The sequence below is a fragment of the Sapajus apella genome, unplaced genomic scaffold, assembly GCF_009761245.1.
Source record: "Sapajus apella isolate SASKATOON/1434 unplaced genomic scaffold, GSC_monkey_1.0 scaffold38, whole genome shotgun sequence".
NCBI classification, from domain to species: Eukaryota; Metazoa; Chordata; class Mammalia; order Primates; family Cebidae; genus Sapajus; species Sapajus apella.
In genome coordinates this window covers 6,685,021-6,701,659 of record NW_022436978.1, presented here as the reverse complement: position 1 = coordinate 6,701,659, position 16,639 = coordinate 6,685,021, and the positions used below count along the sequence as shown (strand labels likewise).

The following is a 16,639-nucleotide window of genomic DNA, read 5'->3' as shown; positions in this document are numbered from 1 at the left end:
AGAGAGGGGCGCAGGGGAGCAGAGAGGGGCGCAGGGGAGCAGAGAGGCGCGCAAGGGAGCAGAGAGGGGCGCAGGGGAGCAGAGAGGGGCGCAGGGGACCAGAGAGGGGCACAGGAGACCAGAGAGGGGCGCAGGGGACCAGAGAGGTGTGCAGGGGAGCAGAGAGGTCGCAGGGGAGCAGAGAGGCACGCAGGGGAGCAGAGAGGGGCAGGGGAGCAGAGAGGGGCGCAGGGGAGCAGAGAGGGGCGCAGGGGACCAGAGAGGTGCACAGGGGACCAAAGAGGAGCACAGGGGAGCTGCTCCCAGTCTCCCTTCTCCACTGAGCAGCTGTGTGGCCCTGAGCACGTTGCTTGGCCTCTCTGGGCCCCAGTTTTCTCACGGGTAACATGAACAGACTCAACTCCAGGATCAGAGACTGGACTCCCTCCAAACCAGACCTCTTCTGCGGCTAAATGAGGGAAGGAGGGCTCCAACATCGCAGCCTATAAATCCCACCTCCTAGAAAGAGGCTCCTGCTGTTCTCCAGGCAGCTCCTGGAAGAGGAAAGGAAGGTCCACCCAGGCAGCCCTGGGACTCCCCTGTTCTTGTGCCACCTGGCTGACCAGGGGAAGAGGCCACCCAGCCAGCCAGCAGCAGGCACAGGGGCACCATGGGAACCCTTCTGCTGGGGCCCCAGCCCTCACAGAGCATTCCTGGTTCTGGAGGGACAAGAATGAACCACCCAAATCGACAAGCATCGGCAGAGTGCTGAAGAAACGCAAGGCGGACTCTGATCGTGGCTCTGAGGACGCTCATCTGTGCAGCCTCTTCCTGGAGGAGACTAGCTACCTTACAGGCCTGACTGCTCCAAAGTTAAACAAGGGGGGAAAGCAGGATCCAGCACGGTGCCTGCCACCTAGGAGCTCCTGCGATGGTGGCAACTGTGGCTCACTGACCACGACGAGAACCTGAGCGCTCTGGCCATGCCACGCCCCTCACCCTTATCCTGCGCAGGCCCGAGGTGCAGTCCCGCACAGGGCAGGGCCCGAGAAATGAACCAGGACCTCCCAGAGGAGGGAAGGAAAAGTCAGCACGGAAGCTTCGCCCAGGGTCATTCCAGGGACTATCCCAGAAAGAGGGAAAAGCAGCCGCCTCAGGCCCCGCAATCTCTCACCCACACATTCAGGACAGGGTCTGGAAAGGGCGTGAGCTCTGTAAGCCCCAGCACTGTCTCCACACACCCGGAAGAGAACAGACTGTTATGAAGCCGGAGCATCCCCACCCCTCTTACAGTTGAGAAACAGGCTAAGACACAGGAAGGCCTTTCCAACGGAAGCCAGGATCAATAACATCTGGGCAGGACTCTGTCTACCGTACTTCAGCTGAAGTCAATGCCCAGGGGCAGGTGCGGGCTGAAGAGCCTGCCCAGGGCACTGCCTGCCAGCCGGGGCTCTAGACAGACCAAGCAACCTCCTCAGTGCTCTCAGGTGAGACAGACAAGTGAAGCCCCCTGTACCTCCCGAGGGCCAGCATCAGCATTCCTCCATGCTAATACAAGGGGGACAGTTCCAAAACCCAAAACACCCCAACTCTTCACAGCTAGTCTCAAGCTGGATGACTTCCAGTGGGAGAACCCACGACAAGAGGGACCAGGAAGCTTTATAAGCTTGAGGCTTCTGAAGGTAGCCCACAGCTCCATGTCCTGCACATCTGAGCAGCATGCTCACGAGACATCTGACTGGCATCGGTGCCCAGCTATCCCACCCCAGATTTCCACGGCTGCATTCACACCCAACTGCCCACTGCACTGGCATCCAGCTCCTGCAGTGTGCGAGCCTATGCAGAGTCTTATCCACGCCAGGCCCTGCGCCACTATGTCCTGGAGACACAGAATGAAATAAGACACAGCCCTCATCCCCCAGCAGCTGGCAGAGGGGCAGTGTCAGCTCGGCAGGAGCCAGAGGAAAAGGGCTCACCAGGGTAGAGGTCAGAGGTGACCCCACATAACTGGCACCATCTGAGCTTCATCATGAAAGGTGAGTTAATCAGATGAAGACGGGGGGGGGGGGAATGGGTGTTCAGGGGAAAAAGCCTCTAAGCAAAGTCCCAGAGATGGGAAGTGGCCGGGTACACCGCAACCCAGGGCAGTCCAGCCAGGTGGATTGCCGCGGCAGTCAGGCACTCCCTGGCAGGGCCAGCACAGGCCCCCTAGCTGTCTCTGTGCCTCCTGCTCTGGAGTACAGGCTGCTGCTCTCTGGCAACCCAGAGAGCCACACGCTCACCCAGCCAGGCTGCCCCATCTTCTGGTCATGACTCTCCTGCCAGGGAGAGGACAGGGCCAGTCTGTGGCTCCAGCTGCCTGAGTTCCCTCATCTCTAAGGTGGGCAGGTCACATCCTATCCCTGTACCATGGATGTGCCTCCCCCTTGTTCCCAGCACCCCAGCCAGCCTCTCCATCCTCACAAAGCCGCCTCGGCACACCCAGAATCCTTGGCCCTGTGTCTTCCTGCCCCCTAGAGAGCAGGTGGCCGAGGGCACCCTAAGCAAAGCCTGCACTATGCCTGATCCTGTACAGGTTTTTCAGACTAACGAATCCACCTGCTGAGCCTATGAAACCCCTGCAGAATTCCACCCTGAGCAGGACTCAGGGAGCCTGGCCACTTGGGCGGTCACACAGAGCTCACATCCTGGGCAAAAGCAGGGCCACCTCACAACCTTCAGTGGGGCAAGAGCCACAGAAGGTGAGGCCAGAGACCCCACTCGGGGGGACAGCGTGGTGGCCGAGCATAGGAGCAAACTCGGGGAATACGTGGGGCTGTGTGGATCCAAGTGTGTCTCCCAGAGGCCTGGGCTTTTTAAGTCTTTTACAGCTTACAGTTGGCTGATCCCCAAAAACGACAATAAACAATTAGTGTGTGCAATCAGACCACAAAAACAAATCCAAAACCATTACGAGGGAAACAAAACATCAAAATTTGATCAAAAAATGTGTAACTGTGTACAGTTTACTATAAACAAATTTAAATTGGAAGCTTCAAGAAAATAAGGAATGTTCACAGAAGCGACTCTGTCGTCTACACAAGACTACAAAGGCTTCATCATCCTGACTGAGCTCCCACTCCCGAGCACAGGCCGGCCAGCACCGCAGAGCCTCTGCCCAGGGCCAGGCACGGCTGGGGCCCACGAAGAAGGGATGTGATGAAGATGAGCCTCTTCTGGCCGGGCCTTGGGGGCTTACGCCTGTAATTCCAGCATTTTGGGAGGCCGAGGCAGGCAGATCACGAGGTCAAGAGATTAAGACCATCCTGGCCAACATGGTGAAATCCCATCTCTACTAAAAATACAAAAATTAGCTGGGCATGGTGGCACGTATCTGTAGTCCCAGCTACTCAGGAGGCTGAGACAGGAGAATTGCTTTAACCCAGGAGGCAGTGGTTACAGTGAGCCGAGATCACCCCACTGCACTCGAGCCTGGGGACAGCTCGAGACTCCATCTTAAAAAAAAAAAAGAAAGAAAGAAAATTAGCCTCTTCCCTCCAGCAGGAAAGAGAAACTATGGATGTCCCTGAACATCAAACAAGGCTAAGGTGTCAGGTGCTTTCAGAGAGAGGTAAACAGGACATTGCCAAGGGGATGTACTTGGCAAGTTTGGAGAATTGAATTGAATTCGCCAAGTTTGGTGAATTGAAGACTCGCAAGAACACGGGGACACCCTGAAATAAACCTGAGCAGAAAGCTGTTTTGCAAGCTAGCTGCAATGCCCTCCAACTGAATCAACGGTATCATACTTACCTGGCAGGAGAGATACCACCACGGTGAAAAAACAGGTATGTGCCAGGTATGTGCTTTCTAGAGTGATGACAGCAGGGTGTCAGCTCCCGGCACACCTATTCCAGTACCATTATTGGCAGCCACCATCGACCAAGCACATCCCGTGTGCCAGGCCGTGAGCTCATTTCATCTGTTACCTTAACAGCACACCTGTCCTCCTATCTCCCGGCCACACCTGAGCAGGGCAGCAGGGACAGCCAGCCTCTGGGAGAAGAGTCCCACCAGCAGAAGATGGCTTAATTGGGGCTGCTGAACAGCAATTACCCTAATAAATAAAACAAATGGCTTTAATTTAAAACACATTAATGTAACAGCTGCTCTCTGCTAGCTGATGAGGCATGGCTCCACCGCTCATAACAGGCAAGTAGAGTTGCCTCTTGGGGTCAGGGCCCTGAAGTCAAGGTCCCTGTGGCGTGGGGGGACGACATGGAACATGATGTTGCCCTGGTCATTTTGAGCTGTCCTCCACAACCCACAGGACGGTGTGAGTGGCCCCAAGGCCAAAGAGAAGAACCCTGGATGGGAAGGGTGTGAGGAAGGGCAGCAGGGAGGCCTTCCCGCCCCGCCAGGTGGCCCTTCCGGCAGGCAGTGGGGCCCCTCCTCTCAGGGAGGGGGCCTCCCTCCCCAGGAAGAGGCCCGGGAAGCCCTCATCTCACCGCGAGGGCAGTCGCCTGCGACAAGCCTTTAAGGTAGCATCTGAGTCCCTCCCGCAATTAAGGCCGCCAGGCTCCAGGCCAGCGCCAGGGGCAGACCCGGCACCCGGGGCGCCCCTCCCCCAGCCGGCCTCCGGCAGCCTCGGATCTTTTGCCAAACTCCCCACCGGCGCCAGGACACCGAGGGGCCACCTCCGACACGCAGCTATGACAGACACGTTTCCCACACTGGATGCGGAGACCCGCCGGGTGCGACGCGGGCCGGGCGGAGTGGGAAGGATTGGCCAGGACCCCGGGGAGGACCAGGCAGGAGCGAGGGGCCTCCCCATGCATCCTCCCTGTGACTGTGCGGCCGGATCGCCCGTCCCAGCGGCTCGGCCCCGCCTGGTCCAAAGGCCTCATCAAAGCCGGTTTACCAGCGGCCCAGGAAGGAAATGACCGCCCGCCACCGCCAGGCCGACTCCCTTTCGTTTCGGTGCTTTCGAAACAAGGGAAGGCGGGGCTCCAAGAGAGAAAAAAAAAACGCTCCGTGGGAGCCTCGGGCTTCGAGGGCTGCAGCCGCGCGCACCTCGCGGGCCGGGGATCCGGCGCGCAGACGCGGTGCGGCGGCGCCCTCCAGCGGCCGCGAGGGGCGCTGCACTCGGCCCGTGTGACCGCCCAGGCCGGGGAGGGACCGCGCCGCGGAGGAGGAGCCAGCTCCGCCCGAAGCCCGACGCCCACGGCCCCTCCTCCTCTCCAGGCCTGGGAGCTTAGTGTTGGCCGCAGCCGCGGAGGGCTTCAGGCGCACATTCCGGAGCAGAGGACACAACTTGTGGCTGCCCCGCAGACCCCATCCAGCTCCCGCAACACTGACCCCCCCCCCCCCGGCAGCCTCGGGGACCAAGCAACTGGAAAGCCAGCCCCGGACACCGCGCAGATTCTGCCTCCTGGAGGTCGGACTGCATCCTCCACTTCCGGGGGAGACAGATCCAGGGGAGACAGTGAGGCCAAACCCCCTGAGATAGGTGAAGATGACAGGCCCTGCCACCTCCACTGTGGGTTATTAGGGTGAGCTGGCTCTCAAGCCACCCTTCCAAAAGGGACGGGGCTGCTGCTAACACCTCCTTACAGCAGAGGAGGGGACTGGGCTGGTTCTAAAGATAGCTCTCTGTGGCACCAAGTCACTACCCCTTTCTGGCCCGGGTGTATCAGCTGGGTGGGGGACACTGAGCCCAGAGGTTCAGAGCTTCCTTCCTGTTCCAATGCTTGGTGAACCTGCAGTGCTCCGTAAAGCAGAGGGAGAGCGAAGCTGCATTCCCAGCAAGTGCAGTTTTGGTTCAGATTGAATGGATTTGTTTGGGTGTTTGACTAGTCAACTTCCCCTTGCTGATTTTAGGCATGACATCAGTGCACACGTCAAAAATTTCCAAACGATGTCCTCAGATCACGCGCATACCTTACAGGGTAAGGAGGGGAGAGTCAGGGTAATTGTTTTTTAATAGAATGCATTTTGGTAAATATATTTTAAAAATACCAAATACATGTATGCAGTTGTCCTTAGCAACATGTAATCATCTCATCATGTGTCATTAGGGAAATGCAGACCAAAACTAAAATGGTATACCACTTCACACCCACTGGAATAGCTGTAATCAAAAAGACGGACGATTACAAGTGCTGGTGAGGATGCGGAGAAATTGGAACCCCCATACACTGCTGGTGGGAATATAAAATGGTATAGCTACTGAGTTTGGAAGATCCTCAAAAGGTTAAACAGAGTTAACCATCCCACTCCTAGGTTATACCCCAGTGATGTGAAAACATGTCCACACAAAAACTTCTAAGTAAATGTTCACAACAGCATTATTCAAAACAGCCTCAAAGTGGAAACAACGCAAATGTCCATCAACTGATGAATGCATGATGTGGTATATCCATATGATGGAATATTATCCAACCATAAAAAAGGTGAAGTCTTAATGCAGTGCTACAGCATGAACCCTAAAAACACAGGCTAAATAAAGAAGCCAGACACAAAAGACCACATATTAGATGAGTCCATTTGTAGTCAATATTCAGAACAGACAAGTTTATGGAGACAGCAAGCTGATTTGTAGTCTCTGGGGACTGGGAGGGCAGGAAGATGGAGAGTGACTGCCAATGATACAGGGTTCTGGAGGTGACAAGAGTTCCAGTATCAGTGGTCACAGGTGTACAACCTTGGGAATACACTAAAAATCACTGGACTGTATATGTTAAATGAGTGAGCTTTATGGTACATGAATTAAATTTCAATTTTTATTATAAAAAAATTATGTTTTGAAAAAATGGCCTACAGGAACAAGGAACAGTCAGGAAGTCATGCAGAATTACTGATGCCCAATGCTGGAACAGGTACTCCGTGTGTTGAGGCCTCCACAGATTTTATAAATCACCATCTATCAGTATATTTCACCTATATCAGGACCCCAAAGCTTTGCCTTATAATTCAACACATACTTGTGGGCTTCTCTAGAGTTTATCGTATTTGATACAATATTTTACAAAGTTATTCCCTATAGATCCATGATTATCAAGTTTTTCATAAGAAACATACATTGGCGCACAAACTACATTTATTTTCATGAGTGTATTACAATTTAAAAGAAGGCCACCGTTAAATGCATTTGGTAAAATATGCACTGTTCTTTAAACACTGCCATAGAAACTGTCAGCCTACCTTTTCAAAGAACCTCGACCTTCAGGACACCTTTCTTTGATCACCTCTTTTCCAGAGCATCATAACTTATTCAAAAGTCGCATTCAGGTGCAAGCTGCCCTGCTGCTGTGACAAGCTGGAAAATCCACTGCATTTCCAGTGTCACCTGTCTGTCATTAGCCTCATCCATGAGACAGCCAGCATCAAGGTCAAGGTCTTCACATTCACCTAAGAGCTAAGGTATTCATCTTTTTCCAAGTCACTCACAGGTTTGCTCTTGTACTCAAGGAAACTCAGAGTCCTCTCCTGCACTTTACCACTTGTCACAACATAGGTCATTCCTAGACCTTGGCACATACTCCTCCTGGAACCCGACAATCACCTGTAAGTGGGTGCTAAGGTTTAACCAGTGTTCCCCGGAATTCATGTGTTGGAAATGTGATCCCAGATGCTGCTGCTGGGAGGTGGGGCTTTTGAGAGCTGATGAAGTCATTAAGAGGGATTCATGCCTGTCTCACAGGCCTGGGTTACTTCCCTTGGGAGGGAGGGAGTTCTCACTCTCACACACAGCACTGGATGAGTTAGTTACCAAGAGTGGCTGTTATAAAGCATGGTGCCCCTCGTGCTGTGCCCCTTCCGCACACCTCTGCTTCCCTCCCCAGGAGCTGCCACCATGCTCTTGGACTTCCAGGCCTCCCAAACCTCGAGCTAAATGAATATCTTTCCTTTCTAAATTACCCAGTCTCAGGTATTGTCATAGTGAGAGAAAACAGACTAGGATACTGGGAGACGCACACGGTTTCCTTCTTCCTCCTAATTTGTCACCAGGAAATGAAGCAACCCAGCCTCAGGCTCTGAAAGAGGCTGAGGTTTGAGGGAAAGGGGGCAGATCACTGAGAACCCTTCTAGGCTATCCTGGGTTTAATCACTATAATTATTAGTGAGTCAACTATAAATATTTATTGAGAGAATAAAATGTGCCAGAAACAGTGCTGAGATTATAGTGTCCACAGGAAAAAGAGGAAGCACCCCCTCTCCATTGTTCTGTGCTTCTACATGGAGGATGCTCTAGACAAACCCTCTGGCCTCTTGCTCCCTGCTCCCTCCCCCGCTCCTTGCACACCAACTCATCCTTTAGGCAGGAGGAGAAACTAATCTAATGGGTGAGTTTGGAAGGCAAGTCAGCCCCGGAGCCCACCTCTGTTTCTCTTCTCCAGAATTCAACTGTGCAGAACCTGCCCATCCCTACAGGGAGGCCAGTGGCTGCCAGAGCTGCCTGTGCCTCCAGAAGTCTGTCCAGTTCTTGTGTCCCAGGTTAAAAGGCTGCTGGCCCACTGTGTCTATCCTTTCCAACTCAGACCTGAAATAAAGATGGCATCTATGGGGTTCCCGTAAACCTCAATAGATGAAAGTAGGTGATCTTCTGGAGATTACCTTCCAGGAGGAAGAGAGAGAAACTACAAACCAGTTAACAGGATAGTTACTTTCAGGGATAGTTGCAAACATGCAGAGCACACTCCAACCTCAGGCCCACATGCTCACAGTTCTCTCGGATGGAGTCTCATGCAGATGACTGGCTCCCTCACGTCCTTCAGGCTCTGCGCAAATGGCACCTTATCACTGGAGCCTTCCCTGACCTCCCATGCACCACAGCTAACAGCTCCCCATGCTGACAACCACACTTCCTATCTCCTCAGGCTGCTTCACTTCTCTCTGTAGAACTGCTCTCAGTCTGACTCACCTCATACTTATTTATTTGTTAAAACTCTATCTCCTATACATTCCTTGCAACCCCAGAATTTAAGCTCCATCAAGGCAGAAACTTGTTCTGTTCCCTGCTGTTCACTAGAACAGTACCTGGCACAGGCTATGCACTCAACAATACTTGGTGAATGAATGAATTAATTAATTTAAAAAATGAGGGCCGGGCGCGGTGGCTCAAGCCTGTAATCCCAGCACTTTGGGAGGCCGAGGTGGGTGGATCACGAGGTCAAGAGATCGAGACCATCCTGGTCAACACGGTGAAACCCCGTCTCTACTAAAAATACAAAAAATTAGCTGGGCATGGTGGTGCATGCCTGTAATCCCAGCTACTCAGGAGGCTGAGGCAGGAGAATTGCCTGAACCCAGGAGGCGGAGGTTGCGGTGAGCCGAGATCGCGCCATTGCACTCCAGCCTGGGTAACAAGAGCGAAACTCCGTCCCAAAAAAATTAAAAAAAAAAAAAAATGAATACATGCTATAAAAGAAATGCACAGCTGGGCGCATTGGCTCACAACTGTAACCCCAACATTTTGGGAAGCCAGGGCAGGAGGATCACTAGTTTGAGACCAGCCTGGGCAAGAAGGTGAGATCCCACCTCTACAAAACAATTTTTAAAAAATGGCCGAGAGCGGTGATTGCCTGTAATCCCAGCACTTTGGGAGACCGAGGCGGGTGGATCATGAGGTCAGGAGTTCAAGACCAGCCTGACAAATATGGTGAAACCCTGTCTCTACTAAAAATATAAAAATCAGCCGGGCATGCTGGCACACGCCTGTGGTCCCACCTACTCGGGAAGCTGAGGCAGGAGAATCGCCTGACTTGGGAGGCGGAGGTTGCAGTGAGCAGGATCGTGCCACTACACTCCAGCCTGGGCAACAGAGCGAGACACTGTCTAAAAAAAAAAAAAAAAAATTAGCTGGACATTGGTGGCACATGTCTATAGTCCTAGCTACTCAGGAGGCTGAGGTAGGGGGATCCCCTGAGCCCCAGTTTGAGGCTACAGTGAGCTGTGATCACACAACTGTGCTCTAGCCTGTGTAGCAGAAACCCTGTCTCTTAAAACAAAAGGCTGGGCACAGTGACTCACACCTATAATCCCAACAGTTTGGGAGGTCAAGGCAGGTGGATCACTTGAAGTCAGGAGTTCGTGACCAGCCTGGCCAACATAGTGAAGCCCCATCTCTACTAAAAATACAAAAATTAGCTGAGTATAGTGGCAGGCACCTGTAATCCTAGCTACTCAGGAAGCTGAGGCAGGACAATCACTCAAACCTGGAGGGTGGAGGCTGCAGTGAGCCATGATTGCACCCTTGCACTCCAGCCTGGTGACAGAACCAGACTCCTTCTCAAAAAAAAAAAAAAAAGAAAGAAAGAAAAATACACAAGGTGATAGAAAAGATGAAGGCTGGCATGAGGGTTGCATTGCAAAAGAGATTCAGGGAAGGTCTTTCTGAATGACTAACACTTGAGCTGACAGCACAAGAGAAATAGAGAAATACCACAAAGGAGCAATATTGATATATTCCATGGAGGCCATACCAACAGTGACTGGGGGGCCCCACAGGGCCTCTGCAGAGGGCTGGCCAACATGGGGAAGGAGAGGAGACATGAGAGTCGCCTTGAAGCCTGCTCACTGTGTTTATTTTCCCAGAAGTCAGTAGAATAGAACCATGTTATGAGGCTGGACTCAAAACACTACACACAGCCGCACTGGGCTAAACTGGACTAAATGCAACCCAGCAACACAGATGTGATGGCCCCAGCTCTAGCAGCCATCCTGGACCACGAAGACACAGCCACTCTCAGGAATGGTGAAACACAGAGCTGGAAGGAGTCGAGGACCCTGATGACTTCGTGAAGCCCCCATGCCAGCCCAGGAATGCCTACCTCTGGACTTCATTGAAATGACACATAAATTCAATCTTGTTTAAGCCACCATTATTTGGGGGTTTTATGGTCTATTCTGTCAAACCTGATCCAGCAGGAAAGGCACATGGAAAGGATAAGTCGTGATCTAAGTTTTACAAGTGTGAGATTGCACTTGACAGACAGAATGAAACAGATGCTCAGAAGCAGAGCAAGCACAGTGCAATGAGAAGGTACAGCTTGTCCTACAGCTCAGGACCCTCAGCCACGGCTGTGGGTCTAGGATGCTGAAATGACCTGGGGTGGCAGGTAGCCAGAAGCGACTGGAGGTTCTGAATGGAAGTCATGTAATAAAGGCAGGATTTTAGCAAGGTGAATGTGACAGCCCTTCCCAGGTCAGCACCGCCAGAGGAGCCTGGATGGAAGAGTCATACTCAAACAGTTCCCGAATGCCTGCTATGTGCCAGGCATCGTACTCCCCAGGGAAGGCTACTCAGAGGACAGGATGCCTGAACTGGGTCTGAGAGACCAGCAGGAGGGCAGCAGGCACTCCTGGACTTCTTACAGCAGTGACTCCCAAGCCTGCCTATGTAGCTCCATCCAAATACAGATCCCCAGGCCCGACCCAGCAGATTCTGAACCCATAGACTGGGCTGGGGCCCAGGATTCTGTAACTTTTTTTCTTTTGTTGAGACAGAGTTTCATTCTTATTGCCCAGACTACAGTGCAATGGCGCATCACAACCTCCGCCTCCTAGGTTCAAGTGATTCTCCTGCCTCAGCCTCCCAAGTAGCTGGGACTACAGGCAGGCACCACCACACCCAGCTAATTTTGTATTTTTAGTAGAGACAGTTTAGTTTCTCCATGTCGGTCAGGTTGGTTTCGAACTCCCAAACTCAGGTGATCTGCCCACCTCAGCCTCCCAAAGTGCTGGGATTACACGCTTAAGCCACCATGCCCGGCCTGAATGTTGTATTTTTATAAGTGTCCCTAGGTGTTTCTGAAGCATTTAGAAAATCGACCTATTGTATAGGCTAGAAGCAGCTTCCATACTGGTACCTGGAACATAGCAAGTTCAAAAGTTTACTAGATAAGTAAACAAATAACATACTTCCCTGTTCACAGATAACCAACAGATTAATTAAAACTTTCAAAAAGATTTAAAACAAGATGCAACCCTATGTTAATCCTTTCTAGCTAATAGCTAATTAGCCAAAATAAAATCTAAGGTCACTAATCATATTCTGGGATCTATTTCCACAACCATTTCAGCTATTTGAGCTAAAAGGTGTTTCTATACCACCTGAAACTGGCCTGAGAGGAGGCCTTGGCGTGGGGGCACTGCCCTGTTCTAGTTCACTGCAGCCCTGCTCTGCATCTGGCAGCCATGCTGAGGTCCCAGAGTCACCCAAAGGAAAGAGGGGCCCCCCAGGCCATCTTCAGACAGTTCCAACACAACTCAAGTCAATTCTCCCTGGGAATAAACTGCTCCCTGGACTTTATCTTACAAGACAGAGGGGCTCCTTAAAGGAGAAATATGGCACAAAGATAACACTACTGGCCTAGGATGCAGGTCCAACTGAGTAACTCTCCAGAAAGCTTTGGGCAAGTATCCTCACCGATCATGTGGTATATTCCAAGATCCCTTCCACCTCTGGTACAACCAGAGTGAGAAAATCTAGTGTCCTTCTTGCAAGTCAATACCAAAAAAGCAATTCCAGTATAAAATTCACTCACATGTCCAGGTACAGTGGTTCACACCTGTAATCCAGCACTTTGGGAGGCCAAGGTGGGCAGATCACGAGGTCAAGAGATTGAGACCACACAGGCCAACATGGCGAAAACCCATTTCTAATAAAAATACAAAAATTAGCTGAGCCTGGTGGTGCACACCTGTAGTCCCAGCTACTTGGGAGGCTGAGGCAGGAGAATCACTTGAACCCGGGAGGTGGAGGTTGCAGTGAGCAGAGGTTGCAGTGAGCTGAGCTCGCACCACTGTACTCCAGCCTGGGCAACAGGATGAGACTCTTTCTCAAAAAAAAAAAAATATTCAATCACATATGTTAGGTGCTAGGGATGCAGCATTTAAGATAGTGTCTACGCCCTTAAGGAATTTAGAGTCTAGCAAGGAAGACAAATTATCAATTCAATGATTATATAAATAGGACTGTGATAAATGTTACTAAGGAAAAGTGCTTGGAGTTTGAAAGTATGTAACGAGGCTCAGGAAAGGTTTACCAAGGAAATAACACCAGAGCTGAGAGACCTGAAAGCTGAGTACCAGCTAAAAATGGGGGCAGGGAGTACTCTACACAGAGGAAAGACGTGTAACGTGGCCCATGGTACAAGGAGAGGTATTCTTTTCAGAAATATTCCAAACCCGAGAAGGAATTAAATCACAAATAAAATGAAGCAAACCTTTTAGAATCACAGACTTAAAAGAAAAAAAAGAGCACTTTTCATCACAAACAGAAAAATTTACAAAATATGAACTCAAAAGTAATGGTAATGCCAGGTGCAGTGTCGTGTGCCTGTAATCCCAGCTACTCAGGAGGCTAAGGCAGGAGAATCGCTTGAGCTCAGGAGTTCATGACCAGCCCTGGGCAACACAGCAAGAACTCTTATCAAAAACAAAACAAAATAAAAGGAATGGAGGCCAGGCCCAGTGTAATTCCAGCACTTTAGGAGGCCAAGGCGGGTGGATCACCTGAGTCAGGAGTTCGAGACCAGCCTAGCCAACATGGTGAAAACCCCATCTCTACTAAAAATACAAAAAATTAGCCGGGTGTGGTGGCAGCCACCATGCCTATATTCCAGCACTTTGGGAGGCCGAGGCCAGTGGATTACCTGTGGTCAGGATTTCGAGAACACCCTGGCCAACATGGTGAAACCTCGTCTCTATTAAAACTACAAAAAATTGAGTGTGGTGGCTCATGCTTGTAATCCCAGCACTTTGGAAGGCCAAGGCAGTCGGATCACCTGCGGTCAGAAGATCAAGACCAGCCTAACCAACATGGAGAAACCCCATCTCTACTAAAAATACAATATTAGCTGAGCGAGGTGGCACATGCCTGTAATCCCAGCTACTCAGGAGGCTCGGGCAGGAGAATCACTTGAACCCGGGAGGTGAAGGTTGCAGTCAGCTGAGATCGCACCATTGCACTCCAGCCTGGGCAACAACAGCAAAACTCCATCTCAAAAAAAACTCCAAAACAAAACAAAAACAAAAAATTAGCTGGTATGGTGGCAGGCACCTGTAATCTCAACTACTCAGGAGGCTTAGGCAGGAGAATCGTTTGAACCTGGGAGGCGGAGGTTGCAGTGAGCCAACATAGAGTCATTGCACTCCAGCCTGGGCAACAAGAACAAAACTCCATCTCAAATAAAAATAATAGTAATAATAATAATGGGACCAATTTTATGCCAGGACTGATAAACTCTTATCCGACCACTGACATCCGGCTCGAAGTCCCCAGACACTAGACCCTCACCTCTCACACCTCAACAGAGGAGGTATCAGTTCCCTTCAGGTCATTTGCAGCTGCCTCCAGGCCTTAAGAGAGGCTGCCGGAACTGGGCCCGGTAAAGTGGGGTATTCCAAGCATGAAACACTTACTCATAGACAGGAGGAGCTCAGCCCTGAGGCTGGATCTACCCCTGGGCCAATATTTCTGGTGCCAACTAAGAGTGGTAGGCATTGTATATAGGGATGGATGATAAGACATGATATGGTCACAGCACCAGGGAAGTAGACGAGGAAAGAGGGCCAGTTCCTTGGCTCCAAGGAGGGGATGGTATCTGAAGATGGGCAAGACTTGGAAATAGAGAGAAGGGGTACCGCAATAGTGGGAATGACAAAAGCAAAGGCATGCAGGCTGGCAAGCACTGGGTGTGCATCAAGAGCTGCAGCAGGAGCTCGGGACAAGGGGATAGAGGTCTGTCAACGGCGCAGAGTAGGCCCAGAAGAGATGGCAATGCTGATCTTCAAGGTGGCATTTGGAGACCTGGTCAAATCTCAAGATCTGCCCAGACTGACCCTATAGCCAACCATCCTCAGTTTTCTTCCCTGAACTCGTGCAATGTTTCTCAAACAGTAGGGTCATTAGGATCACCTGGGACAGGCTGCCAGGCCCCTCCTCCAGAGAGGACCTTCAGAGGTCCCAGGGTCTAGGGACTTTCTCAGGGGAGGTGACAGCTGAGTAAAAAATGGCCAAGGGCCAAAGAGGACATGGTGGGCAGAGAGTACAGCATGTATAAAAGCCCAGTCTATACATAGCTAAGGCATAAGATGAGCGTAGAGAAAGGAGAAGAGGTGAAGCCAGAGACGCGCACCTGGCTCACAACACAACAGCCCTACGAAGAAACTGGGAGTTGACTTTGTAGGCAACCAGGAGCCACCGCAGACTCCCGAAGCCTGTAGGATCCTGGCAGCAGCTCCCCTAGTCACTCACTTGAGTCATTCAGATAATACGCCTCAGCACGCTGCCCCAACCAACATCAGTCTCCACCCTTTAATATCACCTAGTACTTCTTTTCCAAAATCTGGCCTCGGATCCCCTCTGTACAACTATTAGGTCAAAATCAAATAAGCAATTTGACCCAGGTAGCTGACATGTCAGGAACTACGCTGCAGGTGGGCAGCTCAGGGACGATCCTACCCCCTTGTTCCCCGGATGCCCTCCGGGAGCGCGCACTGATCTCGCCTATGATGGGGTGGGCCACCCACCGGGAGCCCCCAGCGGACGCCCCGCTCACCTTGCACTTGAAGCCAGCGGTGGGCGGCAGGAGCTCCCGCAGCAGGCCCTTGGCCACCTCGCGGCTGGCCTCCTCGCTCACGAAGTGAAGGTTAAGCACCTCGTGCGCCTCGAACTTGGCGAGGCGCAGCAGTGAACGCAGCGCGACGCGGGCCTTGGCCTGCAGCGCTGCATTGTGCTCCGCCTTGGTGAACATCATCAGCAGGTGGTAGTCCACCGGCCCCGCCCCGCCGCCCTCCAAGCTCTTGGACTTAGCGCCAGGGGCTGGCGCCACGGAGCCCCGCGCCAGCTCCAGCGGGGGCGGCGAGGGCGCGGCGGGGCCCCCGGCGCGGGCCTCCTTCAGCCTCTTGGTGGCGCTGGAGAAGGTCTCCCGGCCAGAGCCGAGGTAGTAGAAGGCGCAGACGGCCAGCGCCGCGGCCAGCAGCAGCGCGCAATAGTGAGAGCGCACAGCGCCCAGGCGCGCCATGGCCCGAGCGCAAGGGAGCCCGCCTCGGAGGAGGCCCATGCGCTACGAGACGGCGGCGCCAGCGGCACCGGCAAGGCGGGAGAGCCCTCAGGGACCTGGGCGCCGGCGGCCACTGAGTCCCGGCGGCGGGCGGCGGCCATGGCGGGGGCGGGGCCTAGCCGCCTGGAGCCAATCGCGGGCGCCGATACGTGGAGGGGCGGGACCGAGCGTGCGGTGGCCGCTGGGTCCTAGGTTTCGAGGGGTTAGAGGCGGGGCTAGGGGTTCAGTGGGATCCGCCGCCCGGCGCGGGAGGCGCGGATCAAGGATCCCAGCATGCTGAGAGCTGGCCTGCTGTCCCGGCTGAGAAATGGCGCCCTACGCGCCAGGCACCAGAACCCAGATATCCAATCTGAGCCCTGGATGGAATGGAGGCGCCCGAACGGAGGAACTTAGGTTAGCAAAGAGCGAAGCTGGAGGCACCAAGAGGGAAAACTTATCTCTGCACATTTTTCCCCACAATTTCTTGGAGGCTTTAAGCCCTCTCCGCCTCTCGCTGCACCCAAGCTGGAGGTAGGGAATTTAAACCGGCAGCTCCTCCCTTCTGCCGCTGACCTGGGAGGAAATTGCCCGGGCCGCAAGTCGCGCCGGATGCCGCGCTGAGAGAGGCAAGA

The 16,639-nt window shown here is 52.7% G+C and overlaps 1 protein-coding gene across 1 annotated transcript in view; it reads right to left on the bottom strand.

The window, feature by feature from the left end:
- The window catches only part of XXYLT1 (xyloside xylosyltransferase 1), a 192,749-nt gene extending 176,609 nt beyond the window's left edge, over positions 1-16,140 (bottom strand). The window contains exon 1 of the mRNA XM_032298206.1: positions 15,525-16,140. Within this exon, the coding sequence (XP_032154097.1) occupies positions 15,525-16,028 (504 nt within the window). The 5' untranslated portion in view covers positions 16,029-16,140. The remainder of the gene's footprint in view (positions 1-15,524) is intronic.
- Positions 16,141-16,639: the final 499 nt, after the last annotated feature.